This window comes from Syngnathoides biaculeatus, chromosome 9, assembly GCF_019802595.1.
Source record: "Syngnathoides biaculeatus isolate LvHL_M chromosome 9, ASM1980259v1, whole genome shotgun sequence".
NCBI classification, from domain to species: domain Eukaryota; kingdom Metazoa; phylum Chordata; class Actinopteri; order Syngnathiformes; family Syngnathidae; genus Syngnathoides; species Syngnathoides biaculeatus.
The window spans coordinates 13248752-13273039 of NC_084648.1; the positions used below are offsets into that span (position 1 = coordinate 13248752).

The 24288-nt window shown below is 44.0% G+C and overlaps 1 protein-coding gene across 4 annotated transcripts in view; it reads left to right on the plus strand.

Moving 5' to 3' along the window:
- The window catches only part of evi5l (ecotropic viral integration site 5 like), a 34386-nt gene that overhangs the window by 4282 nt on the left and 5816 nt on the right, over positions 1-24288 (plus strand). For 3 of the 4 annotated variants that reach the window (XR_009796483.1, XM_061830399.1, XM_061830398.1), the window contains 17 exons: positions 6880-7250; positions 8112-8301; positions 10230-10454; positions 11112-11186; positions 11301-11426; positions 11548-11691; positions 11779-11868; positions 13033-13130; positions 13254-13314; positions 13468-13521; positions 15016-15156; positions 18420-18536; positions 19351-19491; positions 19595-19780; positions 20767-20913; positions 21043-21138; positions 23100-23195. Coding sequence is in view for 3 of the 4 variants with exons in the window: in XM_061830399.1 (XP_061686383.1) it covers positions 7009-7250; positions 8112-8301; positions 10230-10454; positions 11112-11186; positions 11301-11426; positions 11548-11691; positions 11779-11868; positions 13033-13130; positions 13254-13314; positions 13468-13521; positions 15016-15156; positions 18420-18536; positions 19351-19491; positions 19595-19780; positions 20767-20913; positions 21043-21138; positions 23100-23195 (2229 nt within the window). In the remaining variant the exon portion in view is untranslated. The remainder of the gene's footprint in view (positions 1-6879; positions 7251-8111; positions 8302-10229; positions 10455-11111; positions 11187-11300; positions 11427-11547; positions 11692-11778; positions 11869-13032; positions 13131-13253; positions 13315-13467; positions 13522-15015; positions 15157-18419; positions 18537-19350; positions 19492-19594; positions 19781-20766; positions 20914-21042; positions 21139-23099; positions 23196-24288) is intronic. The other variant, XM_061830400.1, reaches the window with a different exon arrangement.

A 24288-nucleotide genomic window follows, 5' to 3' on the forward strand; every position in this document is an offset into this window, starting at 1 on the left:
AAATAAATGGAAAAGTAGCGGGTGTCACCATGGCTCAGCTGTTAGCGTCACAGTTCTGAGGTCCCGGGTTCAATCCTGGCCCTCCCTGTGTGCAGTTTGCATATTCTGGCCATGCCTGCGTGGGTTTTCCCCAGGGACTCCGGTTTCCTCCCACATCCCAAAAACATGCAACATTAATTGGGCTCTCTAAATTGCCCTTAGGTGTGATTGTGAGTGCGGCTGTTTGTCTCAATGTGCTCTGGGATTGGCTGGCAACCAGTTCCAGGTGTACCCCGCCTCCTGCCCGTTGACAGCTGGGTTAGGCTCCAGCACTCCCTGAGACCCTTGTGAGGATAAGTGGCAAAGAAAATGGATGGATGGATAGAAAGATAGCAGAGGAGGAGGAACTGAGTATGATTTCAGTATGTACTGTAATGCTGGTGTACTAACCAAATCATTGTACGCTGAAGGGGGGACGTGGTTGGGGGGGGGGGGAGCTAAGTCGATCACAAAAGTTGGTCAACACAAAAATTTCCGCATAGAGATAAAATAAAATAATAATAGCATATTTGGGCTGCCCGGAACCATTGCCTCATGCTCCATGTTTACAGCATTTAGTTGCAGAAGGACGCACTGTTGGACCAGTGAAAAATATTGCCAGATGAGCATCGGTAAGTAATTTTTAATACAGTATTAGATGTGTGATGTAGATATAACATGAATATGGGTGAGCTGAATTATAGTTCTTTTTTTTTTACCAACAATGGTAATCGCTAGTTCACTAAATGCTAATCGCCAATGGCAACAGTTTAGCAAAGGCTATTTTTGCCTCAAACTTTGTACGGCGCTTATAGCCCTCACTCAGTAACAAAATATGGAGTCTAAGGATGGAAGTCCACGACTCATAAATGAGAATAAAATGCATGTTAATGGTTAAAAATAATAATAAAAAAAAACATAGGGCAACAATTATTTGAGTACTTGACAAACTATTAGATACTCGCTAAAAATAAATATTTAATATTGGAAGTCGTAGTGCGCTGTTAATAATGTCGAAAGGTATGCACAAGAGTTGAGTAGACTGTATTCAAAGAATTACTTTCTGGTGAAAAGTTGATAATGACCCTGCGTAATAATGAAAATATCAAATTCCCAGCTCTCATTCCATTGATTCCATGCTAACTCTATTCCCCATTCTTTCGTATGTTTTCAACTTTCAAAAATAGACACTTTGATCCAAAGAGTGGTCCACTCTTGGTGCACTTCCTCTACTTTTCTGACCCAGGGAGGAGCTTGCCGAAGTGCTCCCCAAGCTCCTCTCCTGTCCGTGTGACTTTTACTCTTCTTGCATCCCCCCCTTCTCTTCCCGTAGGCTGCACTTTGGTTACGGGATCTGACGGGTTCCGCGGACTGCACAATGACTGAATTGTGCAGTCCGCCCTTGTATCGACGCCAACATGCAAATGTAGTATAAATAATTAGCCGGGAATCAAAATGTGCCATTTCTAAATGTTAAGCTCATGAAATATTTTAATTTTCTTCATTATGCCCAATTGACGTTGCTTTCCTCCTGGCATCACAGCTTGTTTAAAGCATCAACTGACTGAACTCCCAGGAATAAAACACTGAAATACATCCGTTTTCTTTCGAACAATATCATGTGTAGGTCATAGTCCATGCTTTTTTTTTTTTTTCTTTTTAAGAAATAGTTTGGGTTGAGCATTTACTCATTGAGAGTATATTTGACGCCATAAAGCTATGAGCAAAGTTTAGGCTTTTTTTTTTTTTTTTTCGATGTAGCAGGGCTCTCACTACGCTTCAATAAACACCGCTTTTGCTATCTGTATTGAAAAATAATCCTTTGGTATGATAACTTTAAATTTTAATGAAACATTTAGATCCTCGGATCGGACAGGTCTTTGTGCCTCCCATCTTAATAATCACGTTACCCCTAATATATTTCTCTCTGGTTGAGTAAATACGCGCCCAGCCGTGAGAAAAACGTTGTTTGCATTTGCCTTGCAATAAACCCGACTGAAGTAAATGCTTAAACCTGTGAGCAGAGAAGTAAAGAGGTAGAAGTTGATTTATTACAGTGGAAGTTGTCCATGCTTATGGGAAGTAAATTAGTGCCACCGGGATTTGAATTTGAAATGTAAAGTGATCACATTTTCAATAGTTGCTACAATTCGCTGTCTGAAATTCAACCGGCTACAATTCGCTGTCTAAAATTCACCGTCTGTGCCACCAGGCAGGGTTACTTCAGGTCAGAACGGAAGAGCCAGCCAATCGCAGTTATGCTTTCTTAGTATGTGACGTCACGTGACTGAGAAAGCGTAACTGCGATTGGCTGGCTGTTCCGTTCTGACCTGAAGTAACCCTGCCCGGTGGTACAGACGGTGAATTTCAGACACCGAATTGTAGCAACTATTGAAAATGTGATCAATTTGAAATTCAAATCCTGGTGGCACTAATTTACTTCCATACACGCTGCTTTAGTGCAGTCACTTACCGTATTAATTAGAGATTAACTAGTTGTGCTATCCTCCAGTTTGGAGCTGCCAATAATCCTTCATTCATCACATATATTATATGTGTGTGATAAATGGACGTTTCAATCTGGTTGGTGGAGATTTTTATGGCGATAAGTAAGCATGTCTGCATTAGACACTTAAAACAGTCCAAACAGCAACAGTAAAGTAATTGATGGATTTGTGAGGTTGTTTCCGGACAATTACATCTCCCAGCAGCACTCCAGGGAACTTATTATCTGGAGTGTGATGCCGTTAACTGAATTCAGCACAGGAAAGCATCAGTCACAATAAACACACAGAAACAGTTTCGGCACCAAACTGGAGAAAATCTTCCAGTCTTTGTTTTAGTTAAATAGCCTCTCGGCTGTGGGTTCAGCCATTAAGTCCAAATCATTTACATATTTGTGGCTGTGCCGTTGCCAGTGGAAACCGGGCCCGTTCCCCGGGTTAATGGGTAGCTATTGCCAGTCTATGGAACAACGAGGTCCGCCGTCTGGACTTGTCAGATGCAGCGCTGGAGAACATAATCAGATTTTGTTAACCGGGGCTTGCGTCCGATGCAGTTAGCGCGTCAATACATCTGCATTAGTGGAGCCTGGGTGCTCGTTTCACAAATGGCAAAGCTATGGAAATTAAACAAAGCAAGTGTATCAAGAGACACTTTGAGCAATGTCAGGCCGAGCAGCTGGTGCAAAGACTGGTCTAAATAGGTGAACTGCGTGGAAATGAGCCCACGTGTCAGCAGCCAACTTATGAGCGCACGTTAACAGCGAGGTCGGCCTGGAGGCAAGGCTGCCGGAGCGGCCCTGAGCCTCGAAGCGTGGCCAGCCGGGCAGAGGGAGGAGCTGGCGCACGATTTAGGTGAAGCGGATTTTCTTGCAACGGTTTTGATTGGCATGCCGACCGCAATTTGAAGCTTCATTTAAAAGTCACATTTCAAACAATGCGAGACCTCAAAGCAGTAAGTCATTAGTTTGCTTTGCTTTTTTTGGGGAGGGGGTTTGAACAGATTATTTTTTTTTTGCTTTGCGTTTCAGGAAACAGTTAACGACATGGAGGTTTTTGTCTCGGAGCAGAGCGTTATTATTATTTAATTAGAAAACAGTTGAGGTGAAGGCGATCAAACAGGGCCAGGGCCCCAGGCTGCTTGCCAGATGGGATCGAGTATGCGAGGCTTCTCCCTCCCAAGGACGAGGACTTTTGGAAATCGGACGCATTCTGGAGAAAAATCTACGTAGAAAGCACTCGGGGAGGAAAGTAGATTTGCTGGAGAAGTCACACCTAACAAAAGATGGACATTGGAAGCCGCCCAGTAATCATGAGCTGAGACTCGGGAGCCTCCGGTTAATTCGCACGTCGAGACGGCAAGACAAATCCTATGGGCGGGTTTTCTTTGGACGCTTGAGTCATCGTACAGTCATACGGCGTCACACTCGGAACATCTGCACGGCTTTGTCAGCGGGCTTCAAATCATCGTCGGCGGCGCGCGTATCGCTTTACAGTAACCGCGGACGATTGACACATTGCGCACTCTGACCTCGACACTGAGCAGTCCTTGTTGTTGTGGCGACGTCGCCGTCAACGTCGCTTGTCTGACAAAGCAGACTGTTATCGTTTGCTCGAGTCCTGGTTAGCTATTGGTATTTCCTGATTGTTTTTTGTAACATCACAGCCATTGACTTCTGCCTGCTTGCCCTGCGTATGAAGCTATAGTAGCGGCGCCGGTTTCGAAGGTAGTTATATTATAAATTTTCCACATCGCTTCAATTTGAATGCATTTTAGCGGCGACGTCCCGTAGCGCCCGGTGAATACGTTCCTCGCTCCAAAAGTGATTGGTCTCACTCGCTCATTAATGGCTCTTTTGATTGGGCCGGCGGCTGCGCATGAAAGCGTCCCCTTGTCTCTTATTGCCCTTCTGTTCTCGCTGTTTTTCCTGCCCCGCTTGTTTTGGTTGTGGATCTCGGTGTCACGCGCTGCCTTGTGTTCTCTAATTGTGTCAAACGATTGGCGACGGCGACCTCTCGAGAACCTTTTACAGTCGCGTTTATGACATAAATTTCATGATGATGATGATAATCGTTGACAATGCTGTGGACTTCACACGATGTTTATTATAATATTGACGCTTGTACAAATGATTTGCCATCCATTTCACTATACAACGAAAAGCGGGTTGCAGTCGGAAAATGTCAGGCAGAATTCAATTTTTTTTCCCCCTCTCTGGAATGTGTGAAATGATCACATGGAGCTTTTTATCGCCAACACAAGCATGTGTTAAAAAAAATGAATTTGACATTGGGGAATTAATAGGCCAACCATCCATCCATCCATCCATCCATCCATTTTTCCAAGCTGCTTATCCTCGAAACGGTCGCGGGAGTGCTGAAGCTTAACGACTACACACGTTGAGAAAACCTAACGCGCTAAACTTTGTTTACATGAGCAAGATGAATGTCGCGCTGAAGACTCAAACGCCTCGAACGACTGGATATAAACCGTGGACAGTAGAGCACAAAAACCCTCAGAACCTTTTGACATTCATTAAACAGCCCACGGAAAAAGTGAGGTCATCATCTGGAAGCTAAACCGTCTGTGTTCCATTGACTTAAAATGTTTTGGCGCGGTGTGGAGTGAGTTTCCATGAGTAACTTGACTTAAGCCCTGTTTTGAACTCTCAAAATGATCGTTTTTTTTCTTTTAATGCCGTTTTACAGGACTTTGCAAAAGCACCACTGCTAATTTCAGACTCCACTGTTTTGATTGCTGTGCGATGACCTCACTTAAGAGGAGGCCGTGTGTGTGTGTGCGCCTGCTCAGTCATGATGAGCTCGCTGCTGTTGCTTCAGCATTTGGGGACGTATGCACAACTACCAGTGTTTTTGTTTTACTCCAATGTTTACTTCTTAATTAGCATATTAATAAATTCACTCACTAAGGCCTAGAACACACTTGAGATTTGGCCCAATAATGAAAAGAGGAAGCTTACAGTTAGTAATCTTGCGAGCTGCTTGTTTTCCTCCAACCATTATCCCAGCCGCTTATCCTCACAAGGGGTCACAGGAGCCTATTCCAGCTAGCTTTGGGCAAAAGGCAGACTACACCCTGAACTGGTCACCAGTCAGTCGCAGGGCAGATATCGACACCAGCACTGAGCGGGAATCGATCCCACGCTGCCTGCACCGAAGTCAGGCATGTGTACCACTGCACAATCAAAATCTTGTTTGAATGTTTTTTTTTTTTTTTAAAGTAGTGGGGGTTAACTGTATTATACTTTCTAATAACATAAGTAAATAGAATGTAATTTATTAAACAGGGAGGCATGGTAGGTCAGCTGGTGAAGCGTTGGCCTCACAATTCTGAGGACCCGGGTTCAATCCCGGCCCCGCCTGTGTGGAGTTGGCATGTTCTCCCCGTGCCTGCGTGGGTTTCCACCGGGCACTCCGGTTTCCTCCCACATCCCAAAAACATTCAACATTAATTGGACATTCTAAATTGCCCCTAGCTCTGATCTCTTTGTCCCCTGCGATTGGCTGGCAACCACTTCAGGGTGTACCCCGCCTCCTGCCCCGTTGAAAGCTGGGATAGGCTCCAGAAATCCCCGCGACCCTAGCGAGGATAAGCAGCTAAAGAAAGTGGATGGATGAATTAAACTGTTTGTGCACCATGATTCATTGCTGCAATCCGATTCAGTGTGCTACTCCGGCTTGTGTGCCCGCCTTGGCCACCAGGAGGCAGTATAGTAATGTCATGGATACACCAATGAAGAGTACTACTATTACTACTGTAAGGGAATTAGTAACATGCTGTAATGTTAGTCATTTTTCATATAGGATAAAGAATTAATGCCTGTGAATATTATTCATCTATATGTTTTAATCCAGTTTTTGTTTAAATATGCTGACTAAGGCAAAGTTATGTATTTGTTTTAAATTCATAACTTGAAATTCTCCTTGTTTCATATTTAGTTTGACAGTAAACGTTAACTGGATGAGGCATTAAACATCTTGAGGATTTTTTTTTTCCGGGGTCGGGGGGGAAGACGACTTGTTCACCGATAGCCAAACTGCTGATTATCATGAAGTATGTGGAGTCGAGTTCACTGCCACCGTACAATGCGCTTGTCTCAAGTTTTCGTTTGGAAGCCAATGTAAAAAAAAAAAAAAAAAAAAACGGGGGGCAAATGCCTGCTTGTACCTCAAAAAACTTGTAAGTCAGGTAATTCATATCTCAATTTACTACTGTATTTAGGAGCTTTTAATAAAAGAGTAGCGGAAACTGCGTGTTCATTATTCTGAATGGCAGAGAAATGGCAGCAAACGATGGTTCAAATCTTTTTTGTCTTAAATCTCTGTTCTTCCATACCAGGATTGGAGACCTTTGATCCTATTGGCTCCTCCGCCAACCAGGTGACTGTGGGCTGATCTCTCCCCCCCCCCCTTTCCATCCTGAGGAGCGTCCCCCCCTTGCGCTGCTTCCCACTCCGCCATAATAATCATGTCTCTACTCGGCGGCAGCCCAGAGCGAGAATGCTCCAGCGTGGCCCCCACACACCTGGACTGCCCCTCTTCCCCTCCCGCTTTGGACCCAGACCCCCTGTCGACGGGGAGCCCCGTCCTCAGCCCGGATTCTTCTTCCCACGACGCAGCGCTGTCGGCGCCTGCGGTTTCCCCGGCAGACTCCGAGAACCTCAGTCCAGATGAACTGGAGCTGCTGGCTAAGCTGGAGGAACAGAATAGGTGACACGAAGTATTTGTTGATGTCTTTACATTCCAAATAGTCAACAACAATATCAAATCAAGGGTTACGTCATGAGTTCCCATCCCAAAATAGAATTGCAGGCGGCAGACAACTAATTCGCTGCAGTTTTGTCATTAGGATTCGTGCATTATTCACAAACAAATGAAGTTCACGCAAGGTCACCAAAAAGTTTCCATTTTAGTCTGACGCAGAGTTTCGAACGAGTATTTGGGCCACAACAAAAAGGAAAAAAATGACTTTTTAGCTGTCATGGCTGCAATTTTTTCGAGAATGAAGTGGTAAAATTGAAATTATCATCATGACTTTCGGAAGAAAAATTGAATTTCAACTGATGTCGTGAGAAAGAAAGCGACTCCTGCTGTTTGCACTTTTGTCGGGAAATAAAGATAAAAAAAATACTTACCATTTTAGTCTTATTAAAAAAAAGCAACTTTTATCTCATGGTTTACCTTTTCATAAAGAAATACATAATATTGTGAATTGTATTTTTTTGTTTACAAATGTGACATTTTGTGTATTGTTTGTAATGTATTGTTTTGCTTCCAAATTTTCTTTTAAAATGACAGGTGCAAACTGAGTTAATATTCCACTTTTTGTTGAAAACGCATAACGGATGCATGTCGGAACATTTCATTCCATTACATTAGCTGCGAATGAGAAAAGTGAACGAACTAAAATCCCAATTTGCCGCGCATTATACGACTGCCCTAATAAAACTTTAAATTTGACATGGTTCTGGAAAAGAGCATGCTATTTTTTTCATGTTATTTGCTTTTTGTTCTGCCCCTTTCCGTCCACCGCTACATTTTAACGCCGTCGCTCTCCTCTATTCCGACGAGGTTGCTGGAGGCCGACTCCAAGTCCATGCGCTCCATGACGGGCTCGCGGCGCAACAGCGGCTCCTCGCTGGTGTCGAGCTCCTCGGCCTCCTCCAACCTGTCCCACCTGGAGGAGGACACCTGGATCCTCTGGGGCCGCATCGTCAACGAGTGGGAGGAGTGGCGACGCAAGAAGGACAAGCTCCTCAAGGTGAGCTGCAGCGTGCGCTAATTCCTCCTCACCTCCTCTCTTTATATTCATCTGCTTTTTTTTTTTCCCCCGTCTCGGGGCTTCGATAAACAAGCAACCCGTTTTCCGAAGCCAGAGGAAATGGAGACGTTTCTGTAGGACAAAGTGAGACACGGCATTCTTGAAAAGCTTATTGATTTTCCAAACATACTGCCAAACAAGCAGGCCCTTCCGCTGCAGTGATATGCGCCCCAAATGGAAGAATCTGCATTGCCGCGGCGACATGATGATCATCTTGAGGAGACACGCATCATTCTAAGGGAACAAAGCCGACGTGTTCGAAGACGCTACGGCTTTTAAATGCACAATAGTAGCCCTTCTGTCCCCTGGACCTTTCTGAGTGCCGCGCAGAAGAGGGGGGGACGGGGGGGGGGGGCAAACCTCAGTCGTGGACAGAAAATGGATGAAGGGGCGGACAGCCGAGTGAGTCACGATGACATAAGGGGCGGGAAAAGAAGATATTTTTAAGCGTTTGGAACAAGGGCAAAACATGACGGCGATTATGAATGACATTTATGACCGGCTCTTCAAAAAACATTGGTCCTGATGACTGGGAATATTGATTTAAATGGTGTGTCTTGAAAGAAAATGGAGTGTGCTACTGTGGATTCCCTCAAACTCCCGAGTAACACTGGTACGCAAGCAGGAGTTCAGAACATTCAACGGGAGATTTTCCCTCCACTGCAAAAATACAAAAAAAAAAAAAAACATTCATTTTCTACAGCACTTGTTGTCTTCATAAAGGCGGTGGGTGGATAATTTAGTCTTCAGTACGCAACTCCAAAGTGTTTTGTCAGAATACCTGTACCTGTACTTTTAAACACATATCACAAGGATTTTCTTTCTCATCCAATCTCTTCGTAACATCAACATAGTAGTTTTATACTTCGATATATGCGTGAATCAATTTCCCATGACTTCTTATTTCAGATCCAGTTTAGCAATCGATTGGAAGCGTAGCGGTTCTGTCGGCTTCATCAAGCCGTGCTCTCCACCGCTCACTGGAGCGGTTCACAGCCGAGCGTGAAGCGGCCGGGATGAGAATAGGTACCTCCAAATCCGAGACCACGGTCCTCAGTCGGAAAAAGGGTGGCGTGCCCTCTCCGGGTCGGGGATGAGATCCTGATCCAAGAGTGGAGGAGTTCGAGTATCTTGGTGTCTCGTTCACGAGTGAGGGAAGAATGGAGCGGGAGCTCGATAGACTGAGAGACTGTCTGCAGTGATGCGGACTCTGTATCGGTCCTTTGTGGTGAAGAGGGAGCTCAGTCGAAAGCCGAAGGCGTTCCTACCCTCACCTATGGGCACGAGCTGTGGGTAGTGACCGAAAGAACAAGATACAAGTGGGCAGAATGAGTTTCCTCCGCAGGGTGTCGGGGCTCTCCCTTAGAGAACGGGTGAAAAGCTTGGTCATTCGGGAGGAGCTCAGTGTCGAGCGTCTGCTCCTCCGCATTGAGAGGAGCCAGATGAGGTGGCTGGGGGATCTGATTCGGATGCCTCCCGGACACCTCCCTGATGAGGTGTTCCGGGCACATCCCACCTGAAAGAGACCCCGGGGACGACACAGGACACGCTGGAGAGACTTTCTCTCGGCTGGCCCGGGAACACCTCGGGATCCCTATGGAGGAAGTGGCTGGGGAAAGGGAAGTCTGGGAATCCCTGCTGAAGCTACTTCCCCCACAACCCGACTTGGATAAATGGTAGAAAATGGATGGATGTAAGCCTAGTAGCGTACTATACATGTAACGACATATTTGGTTGACGATGTATTGCTTGTTTGTAGAAACCGTCGTGACCCGTGACGAAAAAAAACGAGTTTCACACCCCCTGCCGTGATGAATAAGTGCCGCGTTCATCTGTAAATGGGCCTCTCGTGTGTTTCCGTCGTCCAGGAACTGATCCGGAAGGGCATTCCTCATCACTTCCGGGCCATCGTGTGGCAGCTGCTGGGCAACGCCACGGACATGCCGGTGAAGAACCAGTACTCGGAGCTGCTCAAGATGTCGTCCCCGTGCGAGAAGCTGATCCGCAGAGACATCGCCCGCACTTACCCCGAGCACGAGTTCTTCAAAGGTCAGGACAGCCTGGGCCAGGAGGTCCTCTTCAATGTCATGAAGGTAAATGCATAGCGGCATTTTTTTTTTTTTTTTTTTTAAATACAGGACTCTGATGTGCGCTGCCTTGTAGAATAAAGATCATAACATTCCTGCACTCATGATTTGCTGAAAGATGATTGCATTGTTTATTATTGCAATTTTACTTGTAAAAAAAAATAAATCTGAAAAACAAAGTAAAATAATGGATGCAGCACATTTTAATAAGATTTAGTCTCTTAGATATTTTTTCATATAAAAAAAGAAGCTTTCCAGAGAAGAAATTAATACTTATTAAAAAAGTAAAACAAGAGTTTAAAGCCAAAAGTAAATTTAAAAAAAAAAGTTATACAAATGACATTTTTTTCTTTACAATTAATGTAATTTTAAATCCTACATTTATGTAAATATGGCAGGTAATTCGACAAAGCAAAAGTTACTTCTGGAAGGCATTTTGGACTCACCTTGGAAGTAGCGGCTCATTTTAAATTGGTTTTGTTTGTTTGTTTGAATTTAAAGGCAGTGATGGCCATTTTGAAACTGCTGCAAAATGGGACTCGCTCAGCAATTGAGAAAATGTTCCCGTTCTAATTTTTAGCCTGTCTACCAGACTCGACACGAAATCCCAGAAAAGATGTTTGAATCTGCCTCGTAAATTTCTTTTGCACGCGTGTTTTTCAGGCGTACTCCCTCGTGGATCGAGAGGTGGGCTACTGCCAAGGCAGTGCCTTCATTGTCGGCCTGTTGCTCATGCAGGTAATAAATGTGTCGTAACAATTTAAAAATAGTCTGTGGTAATGGAACTTCTTGGGGGGAGGTCACCGTGTGATGCTACAGTTGCTAACGAGGGAACTCTTCACTCTGTGCCAGATGCCCGAAGAAGAGGCGTTTTGCGTCTTTGTACGTCTGATGCAGGAATATCGTCTGCGAGAGCTCTTCAAGCCCAGCATGGCCGAACTGGGACTTTGCATTTACCAGTTTGAATATCTGCTTCAGGTAAACGGCACGTCCACTGGAGGGCAGCACCGTAACACCTTTTTTTTTTCCCTACCATCTCCTGATGGTTGCTTAGAAATAACTGCTTTTTTTTTTTTTTTTTTTTTACTTTTCACATCAGGAGCAACTTCCAGAGCTCAACGTCCATTTCCGGTCCCAGAGTTTCCACACGTCCATGTACGCCTCATCGTGGTTCCTCACCCTCTTCCTCACGTTCCTCCCTTTGCCCGTTGCCACGCGCATCTTTGACATTTTTATGTATGAGGTAAGAGGATTTAGAGGCTTTTCTGTTTCGCTCTTTGTCGATATGCAGTCACCACGTAAAAACTGTGCCGTGTGACCTTTCCGAAAGGGCCTCGAGATCATCTTCCGTGTGGGCATGGCCATTCTGCAGTACAACCAGACGGACCTCATTCAGCTGGACATGGAGGGCATGTCGCAGGTAAGCTGACCCCCAGTGCAACAATTAACATTATGTACATGCTATTACATATTTCACATGTTGACTTATAATACTTCAAGTGCCCTCGTTGAGTGCCTTAAATAAAATCCCACTGCCTCACATTCCTGATTTTGGAGTTCAGTGCAACAGCGCAATGGTCCAGTAAATATCGTACAATTAACAGTTAAGACCAAAAGTTCTGGTTAAGGTGAGCTTCTTCTTGAAGAATCTATCTTTTGTAATGATGATATGGTTTTAATTCACATTTTTTAGAGGACACATCCAAGGGTCTTGTTGATGCATTCATTAAAAATTGAGAAAAGGAATTTAAGTTACATTACTTTGGGAAAGTAATTGAAAAGTTACAACTATTGCATTTTCAAAGAGTAACCAAGTACTTTTTCATCGTAATCTTCCCAACACTGCTCTTTAGCTACCCTTGTCAGTTCCAAGACCCCCATTCAATTCACTTCCACTCCAAATTTATAGATGGTATGTGCAATTTTGGCCTTACCGTAATTCCCGGCCTACAGAGCGCACCTGGTTATAAGCCTCACCCAGTACATTTGTAAAGGAAATACCATTTGGTACATACATATGCTGCAGCCGTGTAAAAGCCGCAAGTGCCCACATTGAAACAGACATTGAAACACAAGATATTTACAAAGAAAGATGGTACACAGAGGGTATAATGCAAGCCCCGCCGAGCACGCTAACGCTAGCGCTGCGCTGACAGGGGCGGTTTAAAAAAAAAAAAAAAAAAAAAAAACCATACTGGTAGAAATCACTGAGACACGGCAGTAACACGCTACCGCAGCGCGAACGGGGCCGGACCGGTAAAAGTCACTTCCTCGACAGATATATTCCACCGGTCTCACTTACCTTTTCCACTCGAGTGGCTCCTTGCGGCCGTTAGAAAATAAACCCACAAATCACCGCATAAACTGCAGGGTTGAAAGCGTGTGGGGAAAAAAAGTCACGGCTCATAGGTGGGGAAATTACAGTACTTTACTTGTATGTATTCAATCTATCTGGATGCAAGTGACGCATCGAAGAGCAAAGCAGTACTTCGGTAATGTACAAGCTTTTTTTTGTTTTTAGTGCGGCGTGTCAAAATATCGCCACAGATTTGCCTGACTGAAATGTTTTCTGGTGTCTTTGCAGCATTTCCAGAAGGTGATCCCCCACCAGTTCGACAGCTGCCCGGACAAGCTGATCCTCAGGGCCTATCAGATCAAATACAACCCCAAGAGAATGAAGAAGTGAGGGTCCTCGTTAACTCAGAGCCCGAGGGGGGGCTTTTTTTTTCCCCGGGGCAAAACCCAGAGCCAAATGAATTGTGTGTTTCAAATTTGAGCCTGTGGTGGTGTTCTGTTTTTAATTAGGCTGGAGAAAGAATATACCACCATCAAGAACAAAGAAATGGAGGAGCAAATTGAGATCAAGGTGTTGTGCATGTTGTTTTTCATGACTGTAGTAGTTCGCTTCCTTTTTTTTTTTTTTGCGCCTCAGTACACACCCAAAATCGTAACGATCAATTGTCCATCTCCACATGAAAACCTGGAGTAGCTTTTATAAACTTTCTGCTGTTATTTTCAGAGGCTGCGCACAGAAAATCGGTTGCTGAAGCAGAGGATTGAAACGCTGGAGAAGGTAAGAGATGTTCGCGGTGTGTACCATGCGTAGTATTACAGTGTTCTTTTTCCTCCTTTCCGAAATTTCTGACTGATCTCACTGCTCCCTTTTTTTTCTTCCTCACCTTCCCCCCCCCACACACGTTGGTTGTGCTTCCATTTTGTTTTTTTTTTTTGTTTTTTTCCCCTGCCTTTGGCTTTCTTTGTGGCCTCTTCTTTCAACGTCTCGTTGGCGTCTCTCTTCGTTGCGCTCTAGGAGAGTGCTGCTCTGGCAGATAGACTCATCCAGGTAGAGTACTTAATGACCCACTTTCCGGCTCGCCTCAGTCCTCACCTCAACTACAAACTCCACTTCTTCTTGCCCTTCTGACCCAAACTTAACAAACCGGCATGAGAGATGTTTTTAACATGAATATGTAGGATCCAGAAAGCTGTTATGTCATCCTGAAGTGCATGGGCATTTTTTTTTTCTTTTTTTTTTGTTTACGCAATAGAAAGTCTATTATGAGACCGTGTAAGTCCCGCATGTGGCATGGAAACACAATTACCTTTTTATGATGTTAAAATTGGGAATTCAGTAAAACATTTGCTGAATGTTTGATTTCGTTGTGGTGAGTTAGCATTGTTTGTCGTAAAAACTACAGCGAAAGCTTCTTCGCTAACTCGTTGGTTTGTGTCACGGTCTGAGCGCTCCGGGTGCTGAAAAGTCTCTTTGTGATTCACGTGCATGCGGACGTATTTTGTAAATATACAGCCAGTCTGAAGCATCCCCATCCATGCTTCAACATGTGCCATTTGAAAACTTGTCGCCGAGTGTTCATGTTCGCTACGGACATCTCAGAAAGAAAAACACAGCGAACGTACTTATGTGTGTAGAGCTTTTTATCAACTTTTATTTTAAGGTTAGGGTGAGGATATAACGTATGTTATCTACCTCTATGAGACCGTGGGATTTCCCAGTAAGTGTCTGCTACGTACCCAGAGTTCCCCTGTCAGTAACGGATGCGCATTAATCACAAGGAGACTTTTCAGCACGGGGGAACGGTCAGGCCGTCACACCGGCGGTTTCTTTTTGGTCAAATTGTGTTGTTGTACTGTTCTCATTGATATGAAAAAAATCATATACATGTTACATTGGGTGGGGGGAAAAAAAATCAGAATCGATCTGCAGTATGAGCATAGTCATGTTGTCTCATGAGGAAACTGAATGATAATCCAAGTTTTTGTGCAACTTTGGGAGCTTTATTTATTTTTTTAAATAAAAAATGTTTGCTCTAATTTGGGCATTCTGCTGTATATTATTCTGTTTATTGTCATGGCTGCTCATCCAGCTCTCTAAGAACACAAATGCGGTTTTTCCCCCTCAAATAATGATCATTCCTTTAAGGCTTGAACACGTGCCGTGCAACTCGGTTACCTGTAAGCATGACGATAACATTTAACGCCTTTACTTACATGATTAGTGTCTTTTGAATTTCACGTTTCAAAACGCCGCTTCGGCCTGCCATTTCAGGGTCAGGTGACGAGGGCGCAGGAAGCGGAGGAGAACTACGTGATCAAGCGCGAGCTGGCGGTGGTGAGGCAGCAGTGCACCTCCGCCAGCGAGAACCTGGAGAAGGCGCAGGACACCATCCGAGAGCTGCAGCAACATAAGGTAACCGCCACGCTTAAGTTGACGCCGCCGCCATCCTTTGCACTTCCGTTCATTTCACTGGGAAAGATGTCAGAACCATGAGCACGGTCGTGGACCAAATGTTACTACGTCACTCTACAGTGAAGAAAACAAGTATTTAAACACCCTGCTATATTGCAAGTTCTCCCACCGAGAAATCATGGAGGGGTCTGAAATTTTCATCGTAGGTGCATGTCCACTGCACTGTGAGAGAGAGAATCGAAAAAGAAAAATCCATAAATCACAATGTATGATTTTTGTAACCATTTATTTGTGTGATACAGCTGCAAATAAGTATTTGAACACCTTATAAAACCAATGTTAATATTTGGTACAGTAGCCTTTGTTTGCAATTACAGAGGTCAAACGTTTCCTGGAGTTGTTCACCAGGTTTGCACACACTGCAGGAGGGATTTTGGCCCACTCCTCCACACAGATCTTCTCTAGATCAGACAGCTTTCTGGGCTGTCGCTGAGAAACATGGAGTTTTCGCTTCCTCCAAGGATTTTCTATTGGGTTTAGGTCTGGAGACTGGCTAAGCCACGCCAGAACCTTGATATGCTTCTTACGGAGCCACTCCTTAGTTTTCCTGGCTGTGTGCTTCGGGTCATTGTCATGTTAAAAGACCCAGCCTGGACCCATCTTCAATGCTCTGACTGAGGGAAAGAGGTTCTTCCTCAAAATCTCACAATACATGGCCGCAGGCATCCTCTCCTTAATTCACTGCAGTCGTCCTGTCCCATGTGCAGAAAAACACCCCCAAAGCATGATGTTACCACCCCCGTGCTTCACAGTAGGGACGGTGTTCTTGGGATGGAACTCATCATTCGCGGTTAGTGGAATTTTGACCAAAAAGTTTCATTTTGGTCTCATCTGACTACAAAACTTTCTCCCATGACAATTTTGTCCGTGGTGTCTTTGGACAGCTCTTTGGTCTTGGCCATGTTACAAGTTTGAGTCTTACAGATTGTATGGCGTGGACAGGTGTCTTTATGCAGCTAACGACCTCACACAGGTGCATCTGATTCAGGATAATACATGGAGTGGAGGCGGACTTTTAAAGGCGAACTAACAGGTCTCTGAGGGTCAGAATTCTAGCTGATAGACCTGTATTCAAATTCTAATTTGCAGCTGTATCACACAATTCGTTATAAAAATCATACATTGTGATTTTTTTTTTTTTTTAGATTTTTCTTTTTAGATGATCTCTCTCACAGCGCAGCGGACATGCACCTACGATGAAAATTTCAGACCTCTCCATGATTTCTAAGTGGGAGAACTTGCAATACAGCAGGGTGTTCAAATACTTATTTTCTTCACTGTACATGCATGTTTTGGAACATAATTTGTAAACCTACGGCAGCTAAATGTCGCAGTCCTCACTCAGCTCTTCTTGATCAAATATCACGGTTTCAATATGTACAACATGTATCATAGAAAAGTCAAATCTGAGTCCTTTTGTTCACCAAGAGGGATCGATAGAGGCAGAATTCAAAATAATGGGAAACAAAACAGGAATTTTGACTGACAACCATAAAGCCAGGAAAGCTGCTTAACATAACAGACGCAACATTTTCAAGACTTTGTACCGCATGCTAAATCTGGACAAAAAAGCACTTGGTGTGTTTGTACTTGAACTGAATTTGCTTAGTTCACGCTGGTGTCCCGTGGGTAATCATCAGCTCTTATCAACAACATCTTTTCAGAGAAAGTGCAAGGAAAAAGCCAGAGGAAAACCAAAACAAAATATCCAATCTTTTGGTTCTGGGTGAAATGAGGTCGAGCGAGCTGTGTGCTAGTTGCTGTCGTCGGCATAAGATCGTTCAGTCTCCAAAATTGTGTCTGACATTTAAGGCTCTTTCCTGAACGTGCTTGTTGAACTCCAAAGTAGAAAGCAAGTTTAAGGCAGCGGAGTTTGCGCTGTGCCACTCGAACAACGGCGGAAAGTCCAGATTGTGGCCGACGTCCACAAATAGAAGTTGAAGCCCTTCCCGGCCCCCGAGTGCCTTCCTTGAGGGCCGAACTGACGAGTTCACTCGTTCACTTTCATCGTCCGCCTTAAAGGAAAACCCGAGATAAACAGTTTTAAAATGTTAGGTTTTTTTTTGGGGGGGGGGGGGTCTTATTTATTTATTTTGTCACTGCAGCTGTCATCTTTTTTTTTTTTTTTTTGTCTTCGTTTTACTTTTTGCCTTTAAAGGATTTTGATGTGTATATGTTTATTAATTTAAAGTTAGTACAATATTGGAATGTGTTCAATTTAATAGGGCGCCACGGTGCATCAGCTGGTAAAGCGTTGGCCTCACAGTTCTGAGGTCCCGGGTTCGATCCTGGCCCCGCCTGTGTGGAGTTTGCAAGTTCTCCCCGTGCCTGCGTGGGTTTTCTCCCGGCACTCCGGTTTCCTCCAACATTCCAAAAACATGCAACACCAGTTGGACACTCTAAATTGCCCCTAAGTGTGATTGTGAGCGCGGTTGTTTGTCTCCATGTCCCCTGTGATTGGTTGGCAACCAGTTCAGGGTGTACCCCGCCACCTGCCCGTTGACACCTGGGATAGGCTCCAGTACTCCCCGCGACCCTCGTGAGGATAAGCGGAAAAGAAAATGGATCGATAGATTATCTTAGATACTATTCTAGTTCTGCATTTATGTAGTCCCAAATATTTAATGCATTGTTAATACTGTATAGAGTTATCTTTAAAAAGACGCAAATACTGTATTGATCCATCTTTTGCATTAGAGCTCCAAAGATTGTGCAGTTTGACCTAACTTCGTGTCTCGTTCATTCATGTATAAAGTAATATATTTGATAAAGGAAAACGCGTTCAGTTGGGTTTTACAAAAATGCATTTGTTATCCTTCAAGTGAATCTTTCAGTCAACTCTTGATTGTTATCCAATTGTGTCATACCGTTGTTGCACATAGATAAGGGACATATAGGCAGATTGCATGAATAAATGCTATCTCAAATCTTCAATCACTGTAAAAAAAAAAAAAACATTATATGATTGTGAACTAAAAATACTTTAGCAAATACATTTGAAGTAGACTGTCAACAAAAAAGATTGTATTAAAAAAAAAAGTTGTGGATTTGCCTTCCTTAAACTTGTGACGAATCGCTTTGTCATGTCGCATGACGAGTCTCTCGATAACTATACACAGTTTGTCAACAACTTGCCATTGTCTGTAAAATGTGCTGCATAACTAAGATGTACGCGTGTGTCCTTGTGCGACGCCTCGTTTCAGTACACGGAGCAGTTTGTGAGCGGTCTGCAGACAGAGTTGGAGCAGTCCAAACTGCGAGAGGCCGAGCTGCTGGGGGCCATGAAGGAAATGCAGGACAAGGTGCTCGATCTGGAGAAGGTGAGCCTGCAGATGTTTGCTGCAGGGCAGGATTTCACCGCATTTACGTAGATTTGCATTCAGGGGCCCCAAAAAGTAAAATATTAGGAGGATAAATGTGGAAAAAAATGGATGGATGGAACATCTTTAACAGAAAAATGCTTTCCCTCCTGACATGAAATGATGCGAAATCAATTTGTCACACATTTTAACGTTCATAATGGCCACAAAAGGGCAAAAGCAAGTTAACCACTATCTAATAAAACAAAATAAAGAAACTGCTCACCCTGGGTGACACGGTGAGCTAAGCTGGTAAAGTGTTGGCCTCACAGTTCTGAGGTCTCGGGTTCCATCCCAGAGCCGCCTGTGTGGAGTTTGCATGTTCTCCCCGTGCCTGCGTGGGTTTTCTCCGGGCACTCCGGTTTCCTCCGACATCCCAAAAACATGCAACATTAATTTGACATTATCAATTGCCCGTTGGTGTGATTGTGAGTGCGACTGTTTGTCTCGATGTGCCCTGCGACTGGCTGGCAACCAGTACAGGGTGTACCCCGCCTCCTGCACGTTGACAGCCTCGTGAGGATAAGACGCAAAATAAAATTGATGGCTGCTCACCCTGGAAGGTGTGTAGATTTAAGCAGTTATGCCCTATTTGTAATGCACGGAAGGGGGAGCTAAAGTTTTGTCAGGTTTGAAGATTTCTTCACACATGATCACGGTTTGAACTTTGTGGCATACTTTTGCAGAACATATTGGATGGCACATTATATGATACTCAATGTTTTATATCTACATGAAAATGCAATTTTTTAATGTATTTTTTTTCACAATTCAGAGGAGCAGCTGTTTGCCCGATGAAAACAACATTGCGGCTCTGCAGGAGGAGGTGAAGCAGATGAAGCTGAGAGAACTGGAGATGCTGCGCTCGTTCCGAGAGATGCAAGATTCCGTCACCGAGCTCAACCAGCGCTGGCAGGTGAACTCGCAACACGCACACAAGTCGCTGTTGTTTCTTGTCTGACGCTGTGCCCCCCCTGGAAGGAGATCTATTTTATCTTGTCGCCACGCATGTGTCTCAGCAGCATCACATGTCCCGCAGCGGCAGCACGGGCGGCGGCGGTGGCGGCAGCCACTGGAAGGAATCACCAAAGAAGAACGCCATGAACGAGTTGCAAGACAAGCTGATGAGCGTCCGCCTGAGGGAGGCGCAGGCCCAGGCCGAGCTTCGAGAGGTTAAACTCAAGGCCGTGCAGCTGGAGAGCCAGGTCTGACGCTTCTGGCCCATCGGTTTTCCATATCATGTATAATCTGATTACAATTTACCCTTCTTGCCGAGTTGATACTGGACAAATTCAACATCAAGATGAAAACCCTGCACACGTGCAGCAATACAGTGGTGCCTCGGTTCTCGAGCGCAATCCGTTCCAGAAGGCTGGTTGAAAAGTGAAACGTTCAAAAGCCAAAGCCCATTTTCCCAGTACAATGAATGGAAAAAGAAATAATGCGTTCCAAGCCTAAAATTTTTTTATTTCTTTTAGATTTTCCTGATAATAAACTGCATAGTAGAAATACATGTATAGTTGAAATATTTTATATAATTAAATCATTTAATAAATTTATTTTTTGCTTAAAATGTATGCTTTAGCACCAGAGTATGCTAGGCTGGGAGTGCATTGCCGTATCTGTAGCAACTTGGCCCCCAGCCTTGTAAACTTTTTTTTTTTAATTAACAAAAGGGCAGAATAACTTTAAACAAGCAATAATAAGGGGGGGGGGGGAAACAGACATTGTTTATTTGCACAGAAAATACGTAAGGTAAGAAAAATGTAACTTGCAACTCGAGGTAGCGTTAATGGAACAAAAGAAAAAAGCAATGCAAAACAATCATCTGTTTCAAATGTCTTCGGTGGGGGTGACTCGCCCCTTTTTAACAAAGAACGAATTTAATGTAGACCATTTCTGCCGTCTTTTGAGCACCTTCCTGAAGTGGCTCATAACGACGTCATTGAAATTTTTTAATTCATTTTTTTTAAAGATGTTTGATTCAAAGCAATTTTTCCAAAACTCTTAGTCATTCAGCAATGAATTGCAAAGGTCTAAGTTAAAGGACATCTCAAAACTGCCAAACCTTATTTTTAATGACATCTTTTCACATCTTTCTATGTAAAATGAGAAAATTCACTATATTTACCAATGAGAGAATGAAAGCGCCGTAAAATGAATTTGCTGGCTTTCACCTCCCCCGTTGTAGAACACAATCCACAGCAAACTGATTGGTCGCCACGAGCAGGAGCGCTCCGCCCTCCAGGATCGTCTCCAGATGTCGTCAAACCAGAACAAAGGTCTCCAGGCCCAGCTCAACGAGATGAAACGGAAGCAGGCCGAGTGGGACTGCAAGGTGCGGTGAGAGCGCCGCGATACAGAACCTGACTTCATTAAAAACGCCGTCAAAGGCCTGGCGTGACGTGGTCGCGAGCCACAGGGGCCGAAGCGGGATTTGGCTCCTCTCACGTTGTGCTTTTCACAGAGTAAAGAGGAGGTGATGGCCGTGCGACTGCGGGAAGCCGACAGCATGGCCGCCATGGCCGAGCTCAGGCAGAAGATCGCGGAGCTGGAAATTCAGGTGAGGCTTCGGAAAACGCTAGCTCGGGGTTGGCTGACCACAGCCGACCGTGGGACCGTGTGATCTGGGCCGCCGTGCAATTTTCAAAAATGAAACCTAAGAGGAGTGCATATGAAAAGCTTACAGACGTCCATAATATTATATCATAATAAATAAAAAGCATTGTGTCAAAAGTGCCATTCATCCATTTTCTATGCCCAGCCGTCGGTGACTATTTTAATGCTCTTATGTCAAATGGACGCAGAAGCAAGATATGATAACACAAGCTGTCAAACTCAAGGCCCGGGGGCCAGATCCGGCCTGCCGCATGATTTTATGTGGCCCGCCAAGGCAAATCATCAACTTCCATGATTTTTGTGATAATCTGTGTCAGGTTTACGCAGCCTTTTGCTTAGTCAGGGACGTGTCCGTTTTACGCAACCAAGCACATTTAAAGTACAATTTCTCAAGGAAGGAAGACAAGGAGAACGTGGGATGTGTCTCTTTCGCAATCTCCTAACCGTTCTAATCGCATCTCCACAAATGCTCATTTTTATTCCTTAGCGCATTCCGTGTCACAATAAAGCAAAATGTGACAAAAATGGCGCCTTTGCGATGTCTCCATCATCCTCTCGAGATCGTCAGTCTTTATGTTGTCTTCTGCATCACTCTCCGGTGTTTCCACGGCACCCAATGTAAATTGATTGCATCACATTGTTTAAGTACATCATAGCAAAAGTTTCCATGGCACCCAATGGGCCTCTTGATTGCATCACATTAAGCAAATATGCATTAATAACCCATTCATGGGCAGGGTGGCGATTTTTTTGCCTTAATGAGATAAAATTCTCCTAACAGGCCACAATCAAGGACATAACACTTCTTTTTCATTTAACGCATAAAACAAAGGGCCAAAAAAGATGTACCCTCTCGCGGGCAGCGTCCAAAAACTGGGACGGGTATGTTATCAGTTCTGTGAAGTGGTACACACCAGAGATATGTTTATGAATTAATTCTTATTGTAGAATGACACTTACTGATGGATTAGCATTTTGAAGAGAAACTTGGTTGCATACTGACCTTTTCTCCCTTTCTTCTCTTGGAAAACGCTCCATGCGTACTTGAGACAGCCATGTTGGGTCAGGAAGGAAAGGGAAATAACTCCGTGCTAACTTTTACTGATGAGTTATCCTCTCCTGACGCCAAATTATGGCTTCTGATTAAAACACTTCAATATTTTGATATACTGAAGGATATGATGCGTGAAAATCGTGATGGCCCAAAAATGGGACGCTGCCCACGAATGGGTTTTAAAAACAACCAAGAGAGCAAATTTGAGATAACTTTGTATCCAATTAATCTAACAATCTGTAACGAAATTTCAAATTGTCATATCATAAATTATAAACTTGAGATATTGCAAGCATTTTTCTATTACCAAACGTGAACAATAGTTTGAAAAACCCATTACGCTTGATTTCTGATTATAAAGCAGTTCATAAATTTCATCTGTGAATATCATGAGGCGAAAGATTTTCATGGCTTCACAGTCAAAACGGCCCTCTGAGGGAAATCGTAACTACAATGCGGCCCGCGACAAAAAGTGAGGTTGACACCCCAGCAATATGGCTGCAATTTTGAGGCCGTCACGATCCTCGGTAAGCAGCAAAACCGGATTACACGCAAACTTATAACATTAGATATTACATATCATACTGGAATGAAACCCTGAGGTACCATTACGCATCCTTACATTGCTCTTAAAAAAATAATAATTTAACTCCTATACAGTATTGTAAATGTTCTGGGGACCTTAAGCAAAACAATAACGCCCCCCAGACCCTTTTTACTCCAGGATCCACCAATATGGAGAGGTTCGTGGTCCTCAAGCGCCTCAAGTTCGAACTGCCGCCTGATTCCGAACGTCGACCGCGTGCGTTTTGTTTTGTTTTTTTTCTTTTCTTTTTTTTTTTTTTTCCCAGAAAGAGGAAGGGCTGATCCAGGGCCAGCTGAACCACTCCGACTCCAGGCAGTACATCAACCGGCTCCGGGACCAGATCACTGAGCTCAAAAATGAGGTCAGACTCGAACACGCAGATGCACACGAGCGTCAACCTTTTAGTTGAGATGAAGCAGGGGAGGAATGATCTTTTGGAAATGTCACCCTAAATGTGGCACAAATCAATCTGTGCAGTGTGTGGAAGTTACACACAGGAAGCGAGCTCACCATCTCGTTTTACTTCTGGAAAAATAGTAAAATGCGTTTTCCATAAAACTCGCTGGTAAAAAGTGACAGATGTTTTGTGGAGGTCACAAATTTCAGTTGAAGCTCACTGGTTCTATGATTTTTTTTTTTTAATAAATTTTTCATTATTTTAGTTCTGAAGAAAGGTCAAGATTGTAGTGTGGTTGTGTAAGTCTTCAAAAAAAAACAGTTATCAATTTAAGTTGATTTTTTTTTTTTGCTACAACTGTATAAAATGGATGTAACTCAGTATTTTTAGTATTTGTTGTAATTTTGTTTGGACTGCAAAAAAAAAAAGAAACCGACCACATAAACTCCGACTTCACCGGGCGTTCTTTTTGAAATGACGCCAAGCTGCATTTGCAACTGACAGCCAAAATGATCTTTGGAAGTCTGCGAGGTGCAGCTCGAGTGTCTGCAACGGCGAATGCGGTGACGCATGCAGCGTCGCTTGCCCCCCAGCCCGCCCACAGAAGTCTCGTACACGTACCGTCGCTTCACAGCAAAGACCACTTCCACCTACATCAGTTTCCACCTTTGTCATTGTTGAAACTCCTTCGCATCGTCATTATTCATTAGCGTAAAAGTTCACGGAAGGTGCGTTCTTTACTTTTGTGAGTGACTCTTTGGTGGGTTTAGGAATTTCCAGTCGCTCCATTTTGGTATCCCAGCAACAATACCAAGCCATCCCCAAATTCTGACTCGATCATAATGTTCAGTTTTGAGAGCAAGTCAACGTGTGAGTGGGACTCTCAACTGCTCTTTCGTGGTTCAACACCCCCATTTTGTCACCAAAGCTGTGGTTTTATGAGGGAGAGCGAAACTCGCACGTCGAGATGAAAAATCTCAGTGTGACATTTTTCTTACGGGTCGACTCATATGGAAAGTGCAGATTGACGTTCTCACGGTGCAAGGGTAGAATCACA